The 15,417-nt window shown below is 45.4% G+C and overlaps 1 protein-coding gene across 1 annotated transcript; it reads left to right on the top strand.

The window, feature by feature from the left end:
- Positions 1-225: 225 nt before the first annotated feature.
- Positions 226-5,925, top strand: LOC119964271 (mucin-2-like). Its single transcript, XM_038793546.1, has 2 exons — positions 226-399; positions 3,925-5,925. The coding sequence occupies exons 1-2, from the start codon at positions 226-228 to the stop codon at positions 5,923-5,925; spliced, it is 2,175 nt and encodes a 724-aa protein (XP_038649474.1).
- Positions 5,926-15,417: the final 9,492 nt, after the last annotated feature.

A 15,417-nucleotide genomic window follows, 5' to 3' on the forward strand; every position in this document is an offset into this window, starting at 1 on the left:
AACGTGATTCCCGACCCCGCCGAAAAACCGGCGCTAGAGAATTTGGCAGCCGGCGCAGGGCGGATTTCACGCCCCCCCCCCCTCGCAGGTCATGTAATATTTATCATGGAAATCATGCACAGTTTGTTTGTAATGGCACATTCTTAAATTGGTCTTAATGTATCCAATGCTGAGACATTCACGTTGCACGTGAAAGTCAACCCAGGCAGGAGGTGCGACAAAGGGATGGGAATAGTCATCCTCACCAAGTGTGATTATATCAACAAAATGCAAGGTCTTCTTAACGACAAGTCCAAATCTGTATCAATAGGATTTGCCACTCAACATGACCAGGCAGCCTTCCCCGAAAGTAAGCTGAAAAGAACTGTTTGCTGGAGACACAATCTGCAGGATTTCCAGGTGGGGAGCCTGCTAGATAAAACAGGCATCCTGAATGAGTGAGAGCTCCGCAGCAACTCACTTCATCCCCACTCAGAAAACAAACGTCTGTCAAAATTTCCACAAATTCCACAATGCTGTGTTTCCTACATTACAACACTGACAACATTGCAAAGCACTTAATTAGCTACAAAACACATTGTGAAAACATTCTGTGGTCATGAAAGGCACTATATAAATACAAATCTTTATTTCTTCACGTTAGCGTTGAATTTAACCCCTTCAAGTGCAGGCTGTTGACCCGGGTTCTACTGTTCTTGACAAGGTGAAATAATTTCTTTTACGATCCCAAACCAGATCCCAACAGTGGCTAGGATACTGGACCAAAACCCCAATATTTATGTTAATTTTGTAAGACTGTGAGGAAAGGATACTTTGTTCCAGGAGGGATTGAACAAAGAAACAGAGATATGGGGCGGGATTCTCCCCTACCCGGCGGGATGGAGTGGCGTGAACCACTCCGGCGTCGGGCCACCCCAAAGGTGCGGAATCCTCCGCACCTTTAGGGGCCAAGCCCTCATCTTTAGGGGCTAGGCCCGCACCGGAGTGGACTGCGCCCCGCCGACCGGCGTGGAAGCCCTTTGGCGCCATGGCAGCTGGGGTTGAAGGGACTCCGCCGGCTGGCGGAAGTCCGCGCATACGCGGGAGCATCAGCGGCTGCTGACGTCATCCCCGCGCATGCGCATGGGGGGGTCACCTCCGCATCAGTCATCGCGGAGGCTGACGCGGCCGACGCGGAGGAGAAAGAGTGCCCCCACGGCACAGACCCGCCCGCGGATCAGTGGGCCCCGATCGTGAGCCAGGCCACCGTGGAGGCACCCACCAGGGCCAGATCACCCCACGCCCCCCCGACCCCCCAGCACCCTGGAGCCCGCCCGCGCCGCCTGGTCCCGCCGGTAAGGGAGGTGGTTTAATTCACGCTGGCGGGACCGGTATTACAGCAGTGGGACTTCGGCCCATCGCAGACCGGAGAATTGCCGGGGGGGGGGGGGGGGGCCCGCCGACCAGCGCGGCGCGATTCCCGACCCGCCGAATCTCCGGTGCCGGAAAATTCGGCAGCCGGCGGGGGTGGGATTTACGCCGCCCCCTGGCGATTCTCCCACCCGGTGGGGGATCAGAGAATCCCGCCCATGGTATTTTAAAACAAAACTTTATCCCCAACACTGTATTAAAATCTTTAACCTGACACTCGAAAATAGCTTACAATTACTCCTTAAACAAAACTGTTCAACACAGTGAATAGAGGGCAGCACGGTGGCGCAATGGGTTAGCCCTGTTACCTCATGGTGCTGAGGTCCCAGGTTCGATCCCGGACCTGGATCACTGTCCGTGTGGAGTTTGCACATTCTCGCCATGTTTGCGTGGGTTTCGCCCCCACAACCCAAAAATGTGCAGGATAGGTGGATTGAACAAGCTAAAATTTCCCCTTGATTGGAAAAAAAAATGAATTGGGTACTCTAAATTAAAAAAAACACAGTGAATACAATACCCTTACTTGTTATCTTTATTCCCACTTAAACAACAAGAAAATTGATCATTTCAGCTCTCAATCAACCATAAAAACCAGCACAGAAGAATAGTTGCTTTACAGAGTTATTCTTTGAGAAATAAATCTTTTGAGACTGTTTTACAGAACAGATCTGACCCACGTCTGAACCCCTGCGGAAACTCTGCTGATCATCTTAAAAAAACTGTTTCAACTGGCTTGTTTCAGCTCCCCCTTGTCCTCAGACAAGTCTGCACTTCTTTAAATACAGTCAACCTCTTTTAACTAACTTACAGTGAGAGCAAAACTGTTTCCCTGTGCACACTTTCAGCCAGACCAGAACTCAACTGACAAATGCGTTCTGAAAATGCCTGATGCCTTAGCTCCACCCAGCAATGGCATCACCTCACCAAGCCGAAAATGAATTAACACCTCAGTCAATCCCCTTCATCAAAACAAAATTGCATAAGCCCAAACTTTAACGATGGTTAATTGCACTTCAGTCTCCTAAAAGCTTTGTTGTCTTTCAAACCAAGATTTTAAAAACACACTCTAACCCAGGATTTTAACCCCTACTTCACCAAATACCTATAATCCAATGTATCTAAAATTTAGAATCTTAAAACTGGTAATTCTATTACAGTTCAACCTTCTCTTTTATCAGTGAAAACATGCCTAATTTACATAATTACACCTCATAGTTCAATCCATCAATCATCTCATTCTGTTTGCGGTCTTCTCCATTCTTTAATATCTGCACCATCGTTTGGTACTGTGGCAGTCAGAACTGTACGCACACATCCTAAGTGCAATCACGCTAATAATTTATAAACTGACAGAAGTATCTCACTACTTTGGCTCAATATTAATTTTTTAATGCATGTCAATATCTGATTTATTCTATTGCGGTTACTTTAATTGTTGCTTCGGTTATTCTCGTACCTGTTAAGAGCATTTGTGATTTTATTATTGCAGATTTAGAAATGTGAATGGTCAATTTCAAAAAAGGCTCTCTAATTACTGTAAACATATTGATTGACAAATAATATGAAGCAACACTTTGATGATACTGCCATCTGGTGTTGCTTTGTGAGAACTGTCTTTTTCAAACAGATCATCTGCAACTCTAACGCCTGTTTTCAAATTTTTGTGTTGTCTCAAAACATACTTTGAGAAAATAAAACATTTTGCTGCAGTATGCCTGTTGCACCTACATTTATATCCTAATAAACAAAAGGTAAACAAAGCAAAAAGAGGCCACTCAGCTATTAAACCTACTTTTTACTGCTCAAGCCACATCTTTACAATAGTTTGTCACGATAAAGATCACAATCTCCAACACAAATGTTTTGCATAGATACTTTGTGTTTGCCGTTAATATGTGTTTTAGATTGTTTTGGTGTATAAGATATGACTGATGAACACCGTTAATGAAAATGCTTCTGACATCTTGAACTAATGTCCAGTGAAAATGCAACAACTGATCGGCTAAATCAAAATTAGAAACTTAAAAAGCCAAATATCTTATTTAATAGCTGGACCTCAGAAAATGTAGTAGCTTTGACATAATAGAGGTTTAGATTCTTAAAACCTGATCTGAAGACATACTGGATGGAATTTAATATTGCTAGCGTGGGCCTCAGCTATGGACTTGGAAGTGAGTAGCCTTACTGTTACTAATTGCCCTTAGTGTTGGGTGGGGTTACTGGGTAATGGGGATAGGGTGGAGGAGCTGACCTTGGATAGGGGGTAGGGTGCTCTTTCCAAGAGCCAGTGCAGACTCGATGGGCCGAATGGCCTCCTTCTGCACTGTAAATTCTATGTAATCTATGTTAGCAGCAGGAATCTCTGACCGAATGCGATTATAGAACCAGCCAATTAATGCAACAGAGGCATGGGCTTCAGCCAATTCTACATTGGAGGGAGGACAAGGATGGCAGCAGGTTGGAAGATCCCAAGGTCAAAATCAGCTACAGGGATTTTCCCTTTCTAAATGGCAGAACTTGCCTGCAGTGTCATTATTAACCGATAGCAACATTAATACAGACATTGCAAGGAATCTCCGTCCTGGCCTGATCTCCAGCCTCATCCCCCAGACTTCCAGCACAACCTCCAGCTTCATCCTCCAAACCTTCAGCTACATCCTCCAGACCTCAGCCCATCTCCAGCTTCATCCTCCAAACCTCCAGCTTCATTCTCCAGACCCCAGCACAACCTCCAGCTTCATCCTCCAGACCCCAGCACAACCTCCAGCTTCATCCTCCAAACCTCCAGCTTCATCCTCCAAACCTCCAGCTTCATCCTCCAGCTTCATCCTCCAAACCTCCAGCTTCATCCTCCAAACCTCCAGCTACATCTTACAAACCTCCAGCTTCATCCTCCAAACCTCCAGCTTCATCCTCCAAACCTCCAGCTACATCCTCCAAACCTCCAGCTACATCCTCCAGCTTCATCCTCCAAACCTCCAGCTTCATCCTCCAAACCTCCAGCTACATCCTCCAGCTTCATCTTCCAAACCTCCAGCTACATCCTCCAGCTACATCCTCCAGACCTCAGCCCATCTCCAGCTTCATCCTCCAAACCTCCAGCTTCATCCTCCAGCTTCATCTTCCAAACCTCCAGCTTCATCTTCCAAACCTCCAGCTACATCCTCCAAACCTCCAGCTTCATCCTCCAAACCTCCAGCTACATCCTCCAGACCTCCAGCTTCATCCTCCAAACCTCCAGCTACATCCTCCAAACCTCCAGCTACATCCTCCAAACCTCCAGCTACATCCTCCAAACCTCCAGCTACATCCTCCAAACCTCCAGCTTCATCCTCCAAACCTCCAGCTACATCCTCCAGACCCCAGCACAACCTCCAGCTTCATCCTCCAAACCTCCAGCTACATCCTCCAAACCTCCAGCTACATCCTCCAAACCTCCAGCTACATCCTCCAAACCTCCAGCTACATCCTCCAAACCTCCAGCTTCATCCTCCAAACCTCCAGCTACATCCTCCAGACCCCAGCACAACCTCCAGCTACATCCTCCAAACCTCCAGCTTCATCCTCCAAACCTCCAGCTACATCCTCCAGACCCCAGCACAACCTCCAGCTTCATCCTCCAAACCTCCAGCTTCATCCTCCAGACCCAGCACCACCTCTGGCCTCATCCTCCAAACCTCCAGCTTCATTCTCCAGACCCCAGCACAACCTCCAGCTTCATCCTCCAGACCCAGCACAACCTCCAGCTTCATCCTCCAAACCTCCAGCTTCATCCTCCAAACCGCCTGCTTCATCCTCCAGACCCCAGCACAACCTCCAGCTTCATCCTCCAGACCCAGCACCACCTCTGGCCTCATCCTCCAGACCTCCACCTTCATCCTCCAGACCCAGCACCACTTCTGGCCTCATCCTCTAAACCTCCAGTTTCATCCCCCAGACTGCAGCACAACCTCCAGCTTCATCCTCCAGACCCAGCACCACCTCTGGCCTCATCCCCAGACTGCAGCACAACCTCTGACCTCATTCTCCAAACCTCCACCTTCATCCTCCAGACCCAGCACCACCTCTGGCCTCATCCCCAGACTGCAGCACAACCTCTGGCCTCATCCTCCAAACCTCCACCTTCATCCTCCAGACCCAGCACCACCTCTGGCCTCATCCCCAGACTGCAGCACAACCTCTGACCTCATTCTCCAGACCTCCACCTTCATCGTCCAGACTCCAGCACAACCACCAGCCTCATCCTCCAAACCTCCACCCTCATCCTCCAGACCCAGCACAACCTCTGGCCTCATCCCTCAGACCTCCACCCACATTCTCCAGACTTCCAGCACAACTTCCAGCCACATCCTCCAAACCTCCACCTTCATTCTCCAGACCCCAGCACATCCTCTGGCCTCATCCTCCAAACCTCCACCTTCATTCTCCAGACCCCAGCACATCCTCTGGCCTCATCCTCTAAACCTCCACCTTCATTCTCCAGACCCCAGCACATCCTCTGGCCTCATCCTCTAAACCTCCAGCTTCATCCTCCAGACCCAGCACATCCTCTGGCCTCATCCTCTAAACCTCCACCTTCATTCTCCAGACCCCAGCACATCCTCTGGCCTCATCCTCTAAACCTCCAGCTTCATCCTCCAGACCCAGCACAACCTCCAGCTTCATCCTCCAGACCCAGCACAACCTCCAGCCTCATCCTCCAGACCCCAGCACAACCTCTGGCCTCATCCTCCAGACTGCAGCACAACCTGCAGCCTCATCCTCCAGACTCCAACCATATCTGTATTTGTTGAGATCTGCCAACGGTGTAGAGCAGAGGCCTGCAAACAGGGAAATGGCTCTGAGCAGAGAAATGGTGGCACCACAGTTCAGTGATGCTCCCCTGCAGGTTCTCCTCCAGGTGACCCGGGAACAACGGGAGGTGTTTTCCTTACAAATGGCATCAGGAGACCTCCCGCCCGGCCAAAGATTGTGGTAAAGGTCTGTACGGACTTAACTTCCGGGAGCTGAGACAGCCCGGCCTGCGAGGGACATCCTGTACTGTAGCAGCAGGCTGAGTTTGAAAAAGAAATCCAGAAGAGACATCGCAGGAAAAGGGTTATTTCATTGGCTGGCGAGAGGTTCCTGTACGGGATTGTGTTAAATAGGTTTATGTTGGAAAAAATGTATGAAGTATATAATGAAGTCACTCCTTGAACTCCAGCGAGGAATACAAACAGTAGAGAAATAAAGTTGAATCAAGTTAAGGTGAAATAAACAAATAAACTAAACAAAAATGTTAAAGTTTTTTTTTAAACTTAGAGTACCCAATTCATTTTTTCTAATTAAGGGACAATTTAGCGTGGCCAATCCACCTAGCCTGCACATCTTTGGGTTGTGGGTGTGAAACCCACGCAAACACGGGGAGAATGTGCAAACTCCATACGGACAGTGACCCAGAGCCGGGATCAAACCTGGGACCTCGGCGCCGTGAGGCAGCAGGGCTAACCCACTGCACCACCGTGCTGCCCAAAAAATGTTAAAGTTAAAGAGTGGAGCTGAGAGGCTAAAGGAGCGACATAAAGAGTGAGACTGAGAGCAGGTCCGGGAGGGTAAAGGAGCAATAGAAAGAGCAAAACTGAGATCAGAGCAGGGAGGATAAAGGTGCAATGAAAGAACAAAACTGGGAGTGGAGCTGGGAGGATAAAGAAGTGACAGAAAGAGGGAGACTGAGAGTGGAGTCGGGAGGATAAAGAAGTGACAGAAAGAGGGAGACTGAGAGTGGAGTCGGGAGGATAAAGGAGCGACAGAAAGAGGGAGACTGAGAGTGGAGTCGGGAGGATAAAGGAGCGACAGAAAGAGGGAGACTGAGAGTGGAGTCGGGAGGATAAAGGAGCAATAGAAAGAGCGAAACTGAGATCAGAGCAGGGAGGATAAAGGTGCAATGAAAGAACAAAACTGAGAGTGGAGTCGGGAGGATAAAGGAGCGACAGACAGAGGGAGACTGAGAGTGGAGTCGGGAGGATAAAGGAGCAATAGAAAGAGGAAGACTGAGAGTGGAGTCGGGAGGATAAAGGAGCGACAGACAGAGGGAGACTGAGAGTGGAGTCAGGAGGATAAAGGAGCGACAGACAGAGGGAGACTGAGAGTGGAGTCGGGAGGATAAAGGAGCGACAGAAAGAGGGAGACTGAGAGTGGAGTCGGGAGGATAAAGGAGCGACAGACAGAGGGAGACTGAGAGTGGAGTCGGGAGGATAAAGGAGCGACAGACAGAGGGAGACTGAGAGTGGAGTCGGGAGGATAAAGGAGCGATAGAAAGAGGGAGACTGAGAGTGGAGTCGGGAGGATAAAGGAGCGATAGAAAGAGGGAGACTGAGAGTGGAGTCGGGAGGATAAAGGAGCGACAGAAAGAGGGAGACTGAGAGTGGAGTCGGGAGGATAAAGGAGCGATAGAAAGAGGGAGACTGAGAGTGGAGTCGGGAGGATAAAGGAGCGATAGAAAGAGGGAGACTGAGAGTGGAGTCGGAAGGATAAAGGAGTGAAAAAAGGAGCCAACTGAGAGCAGATTCCTAGGTTGGATCTCCTGAAGCGAAGTCAGAATTCAAAAGTGACACAGAGCAAGTAGGAGCAGCTGATTGGGTGAGTATGGTCCATTAACTATTTTCTATTTATATTGTTTATATTTGTGATGTCTTATTTGTGGTTCATAGTTTGTAAGGACTATATTTTGTAATAACGAGGAGCAGGGAAGAAGGGCCCTAGAGTAATTGATATAATTTGATATTAAGTATCTTACAAAAGGTTTAATTTAATTTAAAGGGGTACGTCATGGCAGGAGAGCTCAAAACATGGTGTGCTCTTCCTGTTTTTTGTGGGAAGCTGTGAACATTAGTAGTGCCCGGGGCTAACATGTGTGCAGGAATTATCTCCAGCTGCAGATCCTGGAAGTCTGGATTTCGGAGCTGGAAATGTGGCTGGGGCACTGCGGAGCATCCGCGGGGTGGTGAATATCTTGGATAGCACTACAGAAAGGTGGTCACACAGTAAGTCAAGACTCCACAGGCAGGAAGAGAATTAGTGACCACCAGGCAGAGCAAGAGATCTCAGAGGCAGTGCAGGGATCTCCAGTGGCTATTTACTTGCAAAAATGATTTATCACTTTGGAAACTATTGAGGCAAATGGCCTCTCAGGGGAAAGCAGCAACAGGCAAATTAACCTCATCAAGATTTGCTGTTCTGCACAGGGGAGGAGTAAAAAGTGTAGGAATGCAACAGTTATAGGGGGTTCCGTTGTCAGAGGAATCAATTGGCGTTCCTGTGATTGCACGTGAGACTCCATGATGTATGCTGCTTCCTGGTGCTCGGGTTAAGGATGTATCAGAATGGCTACAGAACATTCTGAACAGGTGATCAGCCAGTAGTCTTGGTACATGATGTACCATCGATTGTATGCGAGGCGAGTGATTTACCAAAGTCTGGCTTTAATTGACTAGAACACAACTCTGCGATCGTCTACAGTGGAAAGGGACGATCGTCAGGCGTCTGAGCATTTATGCCTCGTTAATAGAGGCGTGGTTAACTCAGCCTCTCGGCCAATCGGTCGAGAGGCACATGACCGACCAGGGCCAATGGTAAGCCGACGTTCCGGCCCAATGGCAGACGAGTATGCAGGTCATATCACCACAGTACACATTGGTGTGAACGACATAGGTAAAAACAGAATGAGGTCGTCAAAGCAGAATATCGGGAGTTAGGAAGTAAGTTGGAAAGTAGGACCTTAAATGTAGCGTTCTCAAGAATACTACCAGTTCCATGTGCTAATCAGAGTAGAAATATATTGGAAGTTTGCTGGGACATTCGGACCAGTGGAAACTGGAACGGACACCTTGGCAGGACCAGCACTGATGTCCTAGGGGGTGTATTTGCTAGAGTGGTCGGGGAGGGTGTAATCTCAAATGTCAGGGAAATGAGAACCTATGCAAGGAGTCAGAGGAGGGGAGAACAAGGACAAGAATAAAAGTCAGTAAAGGGGAATAAGAAAAGAGATGGGAAGAGAAATCAAGGGCCAGGTTCCAACAGGGCCTCAGTGAAAAATAGTGAGAATGGGTCAAAGGTGTTGTGCCTCAACGCGCGGGGTGTTCGCAATACAATGGATGAATTAATCGCAGAAATAGATGTAAACTAGTATGATATAGTCAGGATTAGAGAGACATGGCTGCAGGGTGACCAAGGTTGGGAACTGAACATGGAAGATCATTCAGTATTTAGGAAGGACAGACAAAAAGTAGAAGGAGTCGCATTGCTGGTTAAAGAGGAAATTAACACAATAGTGAGGAAAGATATCAGCTCCAATAATGTGAAACCTGTACTGGCAGAGATGAGCAACATCACAGGGCAAAAAACTGTTCATGGGTGTTGTATACAGACCCCCAAACTATAGTGGGGATGATGAGAATAGTATTAAACAGGAAATTAAAGGCTCGTGCAATGAAGGAAAATTTGTAATTATGGGTGCATATAGATTGGGCAAATCAAATTATTAATAATACTGTAGGGGAGGAATTCCTGTAGTGTATACGGGATTGTTTTCTGTACAATATATTGAGGAACCAACTAGTGTACAGGCCATCCCAGACTGGGTATTGCATAACGAGAAAGGAAAAATTGGCAATCTAGTTGTGTAAGACCCCATGGGGATGATTGACCATAGTATTATAGAATTCTAACTCTTCATCAAGATGGAGATTGATGTAGTTGACTCTAAGACTAGGGAACTAAATCTTAATAAAGGAAACTATGATAGAATGAGGCACAATTTGGCTTTGATAGATTGGGAAATGCTACTTAAAGGGATGACAGTGGGTAGGCAATGGCATGTTCCCAATAGTGGGGCAGTCCAGAACCAGGGGTCACAGTCTGAGAGTGTTGGGTGGACCATTTAGGACTGAGATGAGGAGAAATTTCTGCACACAGAGAGTGGAAATCGCTACCACAGAAAGTAGTTGAGGTCAAAATATTATATGTTTTCAAGAAAGAGTTAGTTATAGCTCGTGGGGCGAAACGGATAAAAAGATATAGGGGGAGGGGGGTCCAGTGGCTCCTAGATCTATATTCTCCCACAAGAGGAAACCACCTCTCTGTATCCAGCCTATCAAAAACTCAGGATCTTATGTTTCAATCAAGTCACCTCTTACTCTTCTAAACTCCAGTGGATACAGCCTTGGCCTTACTAACCTTTCCATTACAAGGCAACCTGCCCAATCCAGATATTAGTTTAATAAGCCTTTTTGAACTGCTTCCAAAGCATTTACTCTTTCCTTAATTAAGGAGACCAATAATGTATACAGTACCTCACAAGTGATCTCACCAATGCCCTGTATAACTGTAGCATAACCTTCCTCCTTTTGCATTCAATTCCTCTTGCAATAAACAATAACACATTCTCTTAACTTTCCTAATTACTTCCCGTACCTTCATATTAGACTTTTGTGAATTGTACACTAAGACTCCCAGATCCTGCATTTCAGAAGTCTGCAATCTCTCGCCATTTATATAATGTGCTTTTTTTTAATTTTCCCTGCCAAAGTGGACAAGTTCACACTTTCCTACATTACACCCCATTTGCCAGTCTTTGCCCACTGACCTAACTTATCCATATCCTTTTGCCTCCTTGTGTCCTCTTCACATCTTACTATCCTACTTAGCTTTCTGGCATCAGCAAATTTAGCAACCATACTTTTGGTCCCTTCATCCGGTCCCTTCATCCAAGTCATTTATATAAATTGTAAAAAGATGAGGTCCCAGCATGGCACACCACATCTTATATCTTGTCAACCAGAAAATAACCCATTTATACTTCGTCTCTGTTTCCTGTTTCTCATTATCCTTTAGAACTCCAAAGAACTCCAATAAATTGGCTAAACATGATTTCCCTTTCACAAAACCATATTAAATGTGCATGATTACCCTGCTATGTGTACTTTAATTATAACTTCTAACATTTCCTTATGGCAGATGTTAAGCCAACTAGCCAACAGTTTCTGTCTCCCTCTCTTTTTGAACAAACGATTTACATTTCCCAATCTAATGGAACCTTCCCAGAATCTTGGGAATTTTGGAAAAGTAAATCAAACGCACTGACTGTCTCACGAGCCACTTCTTTTGAAACCTTAGGATGAAGTCCATCAGGACCCGGGGACATGTCAGTCCGCAGCTCCACTTGCCTCAGTATCACTCCTCCAATGACTGTAGTTTTCCTGAGTATCTCCCTTCCTTTCATTTCCTCATTTACGCTATTCCTGGGAAGTTTCCTGTGTCTTCTATAGTGAAGACTAATGTAAAATGGATGTTCAATTCACCTATCATTGTCTATTTTTCATTATTAATTCCCTGGGCTCACTTTCTAAAGGACCAATACTTAGTTTGTTAACTATTTTATTTCTTAATTATCTATAGAAGCTCTTACAATCGGTCCTCATATTTCCAGTTAGCTTTCTCTTGTGCACAAACTTTCCTTTCTTTATCGATCTTTTGGTCGTTTTAATCTTTTCTTCTTTCTTTGTTGCTGTTTCTATTCTGTCCAATGTTCTGACTTGCCACCCATCTTTGTGAAATGTTATACTTTTTCCTTTACGTTTGATACTATCTTTAACTTTTCCAGTTAACCACGAATGGTGGTTTCTCCTTGGAATTTTTCTTTCTTGTTGGAATGTATGTATTCTGAGTACTCTGAAACATCTGCCTCTATTGACCTATCCTGTAATCGAATTTGCCAGCTTACTTTAGCTTGCTGTACTTTTATGCCCCCCCATATGTGCCCTTTTTAAGCTTAAAATAGTAGTCTTGGATGACTCTTCTCTCCCTCAAACTGAATATAAAATGTAATCATATGATTGCTGCTACCTAGGGGTGCCTTTGCACTGAGATTGTTAATTATTCCTGTCTCATTACACAATACCAAGTCTAGTATATCCTGCTCTCTGATTGGTGCCACCACCTACTATCAATTCCTCATCTAGGCCAACGTTACCTATCTGATTTTTCAGTCTATATGCAGATTAAAATCCCCAACAATTATCACCATACCTTTCTCACTAGCTTCCACCATTTCTTCCTTTATACCTTGTCCTATCCTATGGTTACTGTAAGGCTGCCTGAACACAACTCCCAAAAGTAACTTCTTGACTTTATAATTTCTCACCTCTACCCATACATCCTGGTTTCCTGAACTTGGGTCATCCCTCTTGATTGTGAAAATATCATCATTAATTAATAGGGCCATCCTGCCATCTTTTCCTAGCTTCCTGCCCTTCCTAAATGTCACGTACCCTTCAATATTCAGGTCCTAATCTCTGTCACCCTGCAGTCAGATGTAATGCACTTATTTATTTATTTTGTGCTCTCAGTTCAATATTTGTTTTGTTACGAATGCTCTGTGCATTCAGATACAGAGGACGCGAACGAATGAAAAAACAATAGAGTCCCCGTTCTGGGCGGGATTAGCGGGGTCGTTCTCGATAGTTGCAATGCCGGGAACAACCCCGTTATTTAACAACACTCTGTTTTTTTCCAGGCCTCATCAGGGAACACCTCGCCGAGGTTGCACTCAGTCGCATTTCCTGCATTGAGGAGCTCCGCTTGTCAGTGATCTCTCGATCCCCAGATGCAACCTCCAGACTCCTTCAATGCCCCCAACTCACCTGTTTGGGGGGGGGGGGTCCATGGGCCCCCCCACATCCCACCTCATGCAGACAGAGCAATCCCAGGCCTGAGCCCCAGCATGGTCAGAATGGTTAGAGTGGCATTAGGAATGGAGATGGGCCAAAGGGAGTCATTGGGTCAGTGATCCTTTATTAAAAATTTTGGTTGGAAAGGTCAGAGCTAATTAAAATAGTTAACAAAAAGCAAACTAAGATGATAAAAATAAACCAAAATAGGTCAATCTTGTTGTTACACATGGACAGATCTGTAGCTGATCCTTTCCGCAGGTTGTTTGGATAAGCTGCTTTGTTTTGTGGTGGCATCAAAGTGATAACCTTATTCTATATTCAAGCATGGAGTCTCTTCCCTTCCCTTTATTCCTTAGTAGTTGATGTGGTGATAGGCCTGTAGATAATATTACATGTATTCAGCAGTGTAACCTCCAACCAGCAGGTGGCGGTACAGATCTACCATGCGGCCTTGCGACATCGGTCATGTGACATCGGACTCTCATCAGATGTTTGGAAGGCGTACACGAGGACAGTCGCACATAAGGGTAGTTCCAGGACAGTCTAAAGTAACTCTGGAATAACTTGGCCTGTATATATTTCTGATCATTACCTTACCACGTGTGTTAATAAATCATTGTTCTGGCAAAGTCACCAGCAGTTCTGTAGAATCATTGCAAGACAAGATCATAGAACATAACAGTTGATGCTCAACTAAACTAGCTTACTTCCTGTAGGGGTCGCTGATTGTGCCTCTTGTATTCTCTCTGGTGGAGGAGGCTCTTATTTTTTTCCTATAATTTCCCCATGTTATTAGGCCGAGCCGGTATTCACAGATATTCTCAGATTTCTGGATTTACATTTCCAATTCCATGTTCATCTGATCTCAGGTCCTTATTGTCACACCCATAATTTGGTGACCTGAAGATAAACAATGACATATCAAATTGTTGTGATCTGGAATGCATGGTGGAAATAGAGTGAATAGTAACTTTTAAAGGAGAATTGGAAGGGGAAAATATTACTAGAGTATTGGAGAAAGAGCAGTGGGGAGGGGGGGCGGGGTCGGCTGGGAGGGGAGGGATGTTGGGACGAAATGGATAGCTCCACAAAGTGACTGCACAGGGATAATGGGTTGAATGGTCTCCATCTGTGCTGTGTCTTTTTTTAATTCCAGAAATTGAGGTTAATAATTAATTAATAATAGCTTATTGTCACAAGTAGACTTCAATGAAGTTACTGTGAAAAGCCCCTAGTCGCCACACTCCGGCACCTGTTCGGGGAGATCGGTACGGGAATTGAACCCACACTGCTGCCTTGTCCTGCATTACAAGCCAGCTGTTTAGCCCATTGTGCTAAAGATTCATGACTCCTGTAGTTAAAGCTGCTTTGGTGTGGAAAATAGATCTCCTGTCCATTTATGATTTGCCGGCTATTGTTTACAATTGACGGTTACACTGGGTACTGTTAACTCTGCTACCCTTTACAACTGTAATCATGTCCTTCCTCTGATGTGATGCTATAATCCAGCAGGTACTTTTATCTCTAACTATACATCTTTTGGGGATTCAGATATTAATAAATTGCTCAAGTTTCCGTTGCATTTTATCTGATACTGTATATGGGGCTTTCGTTGCGTGACGGACTCACAGTTAGCAGTCATTCTTCAGATCGAGCTGCAGGTGGCACCAACTCACAATAATGTTTCTAACTTCTCATTTCCTTTACTGGAAAAGAACAGTTAACCAGGTCTCAGGTCCTTTTTTTCCATATAAATTTAGAGTACCCAATTATTTTTTTTCCAAATAACGCTGATCAGTTTTTTTCTTACCTGCTATGCAAAGGATTACTCAGCAACAGAAGCATGTTAATGCTGAAATTGTTTGGATATTCTCCAGAATCAGGAAAGGAAAAAAAATTTGTCAAATCTGCTCAAAATATTTAATTACCTTGTAACTTCATTTGAGTGGCCAAAGACGACCATTCCACTCATCTTATAATCAGGCATTAAGCAAAACTGGTCAAAGTTGTTGTTGCTATTTTCTTTCTTCTGGCAAATCTGGTTTTTTTCTATGAAATGCTAGAATTCCTGCAGATGTGGGAATCTGAGCACAAACAAAGTAACAATTAACTGAAATGCAATCAAGCATAACTTGATATTTCATGACATATTGTTCCGTTTTATGATTCAGACTGGAAAGTACTGCTGGTGGTCACGCATGCTTTGGCCAGGTACTGTTTAACTGCAAAACCAGTGTTCAAGGATCAACAAATTGATATGATGCTTGGAATTTCCACCCCCAAATGACAAAATGTCATT

Source organism: Scyliorhinus canicula, chromosome 4 (assembly GCF_902713615.1).
Source record: "Scyliorhinus canicula chromosome 4, sScyCan1.1, whole genome shotgun sequence".
NCBI lineage: Eukaryota > Metazoa > Chordata > Chondrichthyes > Carcharhiniformes > Scyliorhinidae > Scyliorhinus > Scyliorhinus canicula.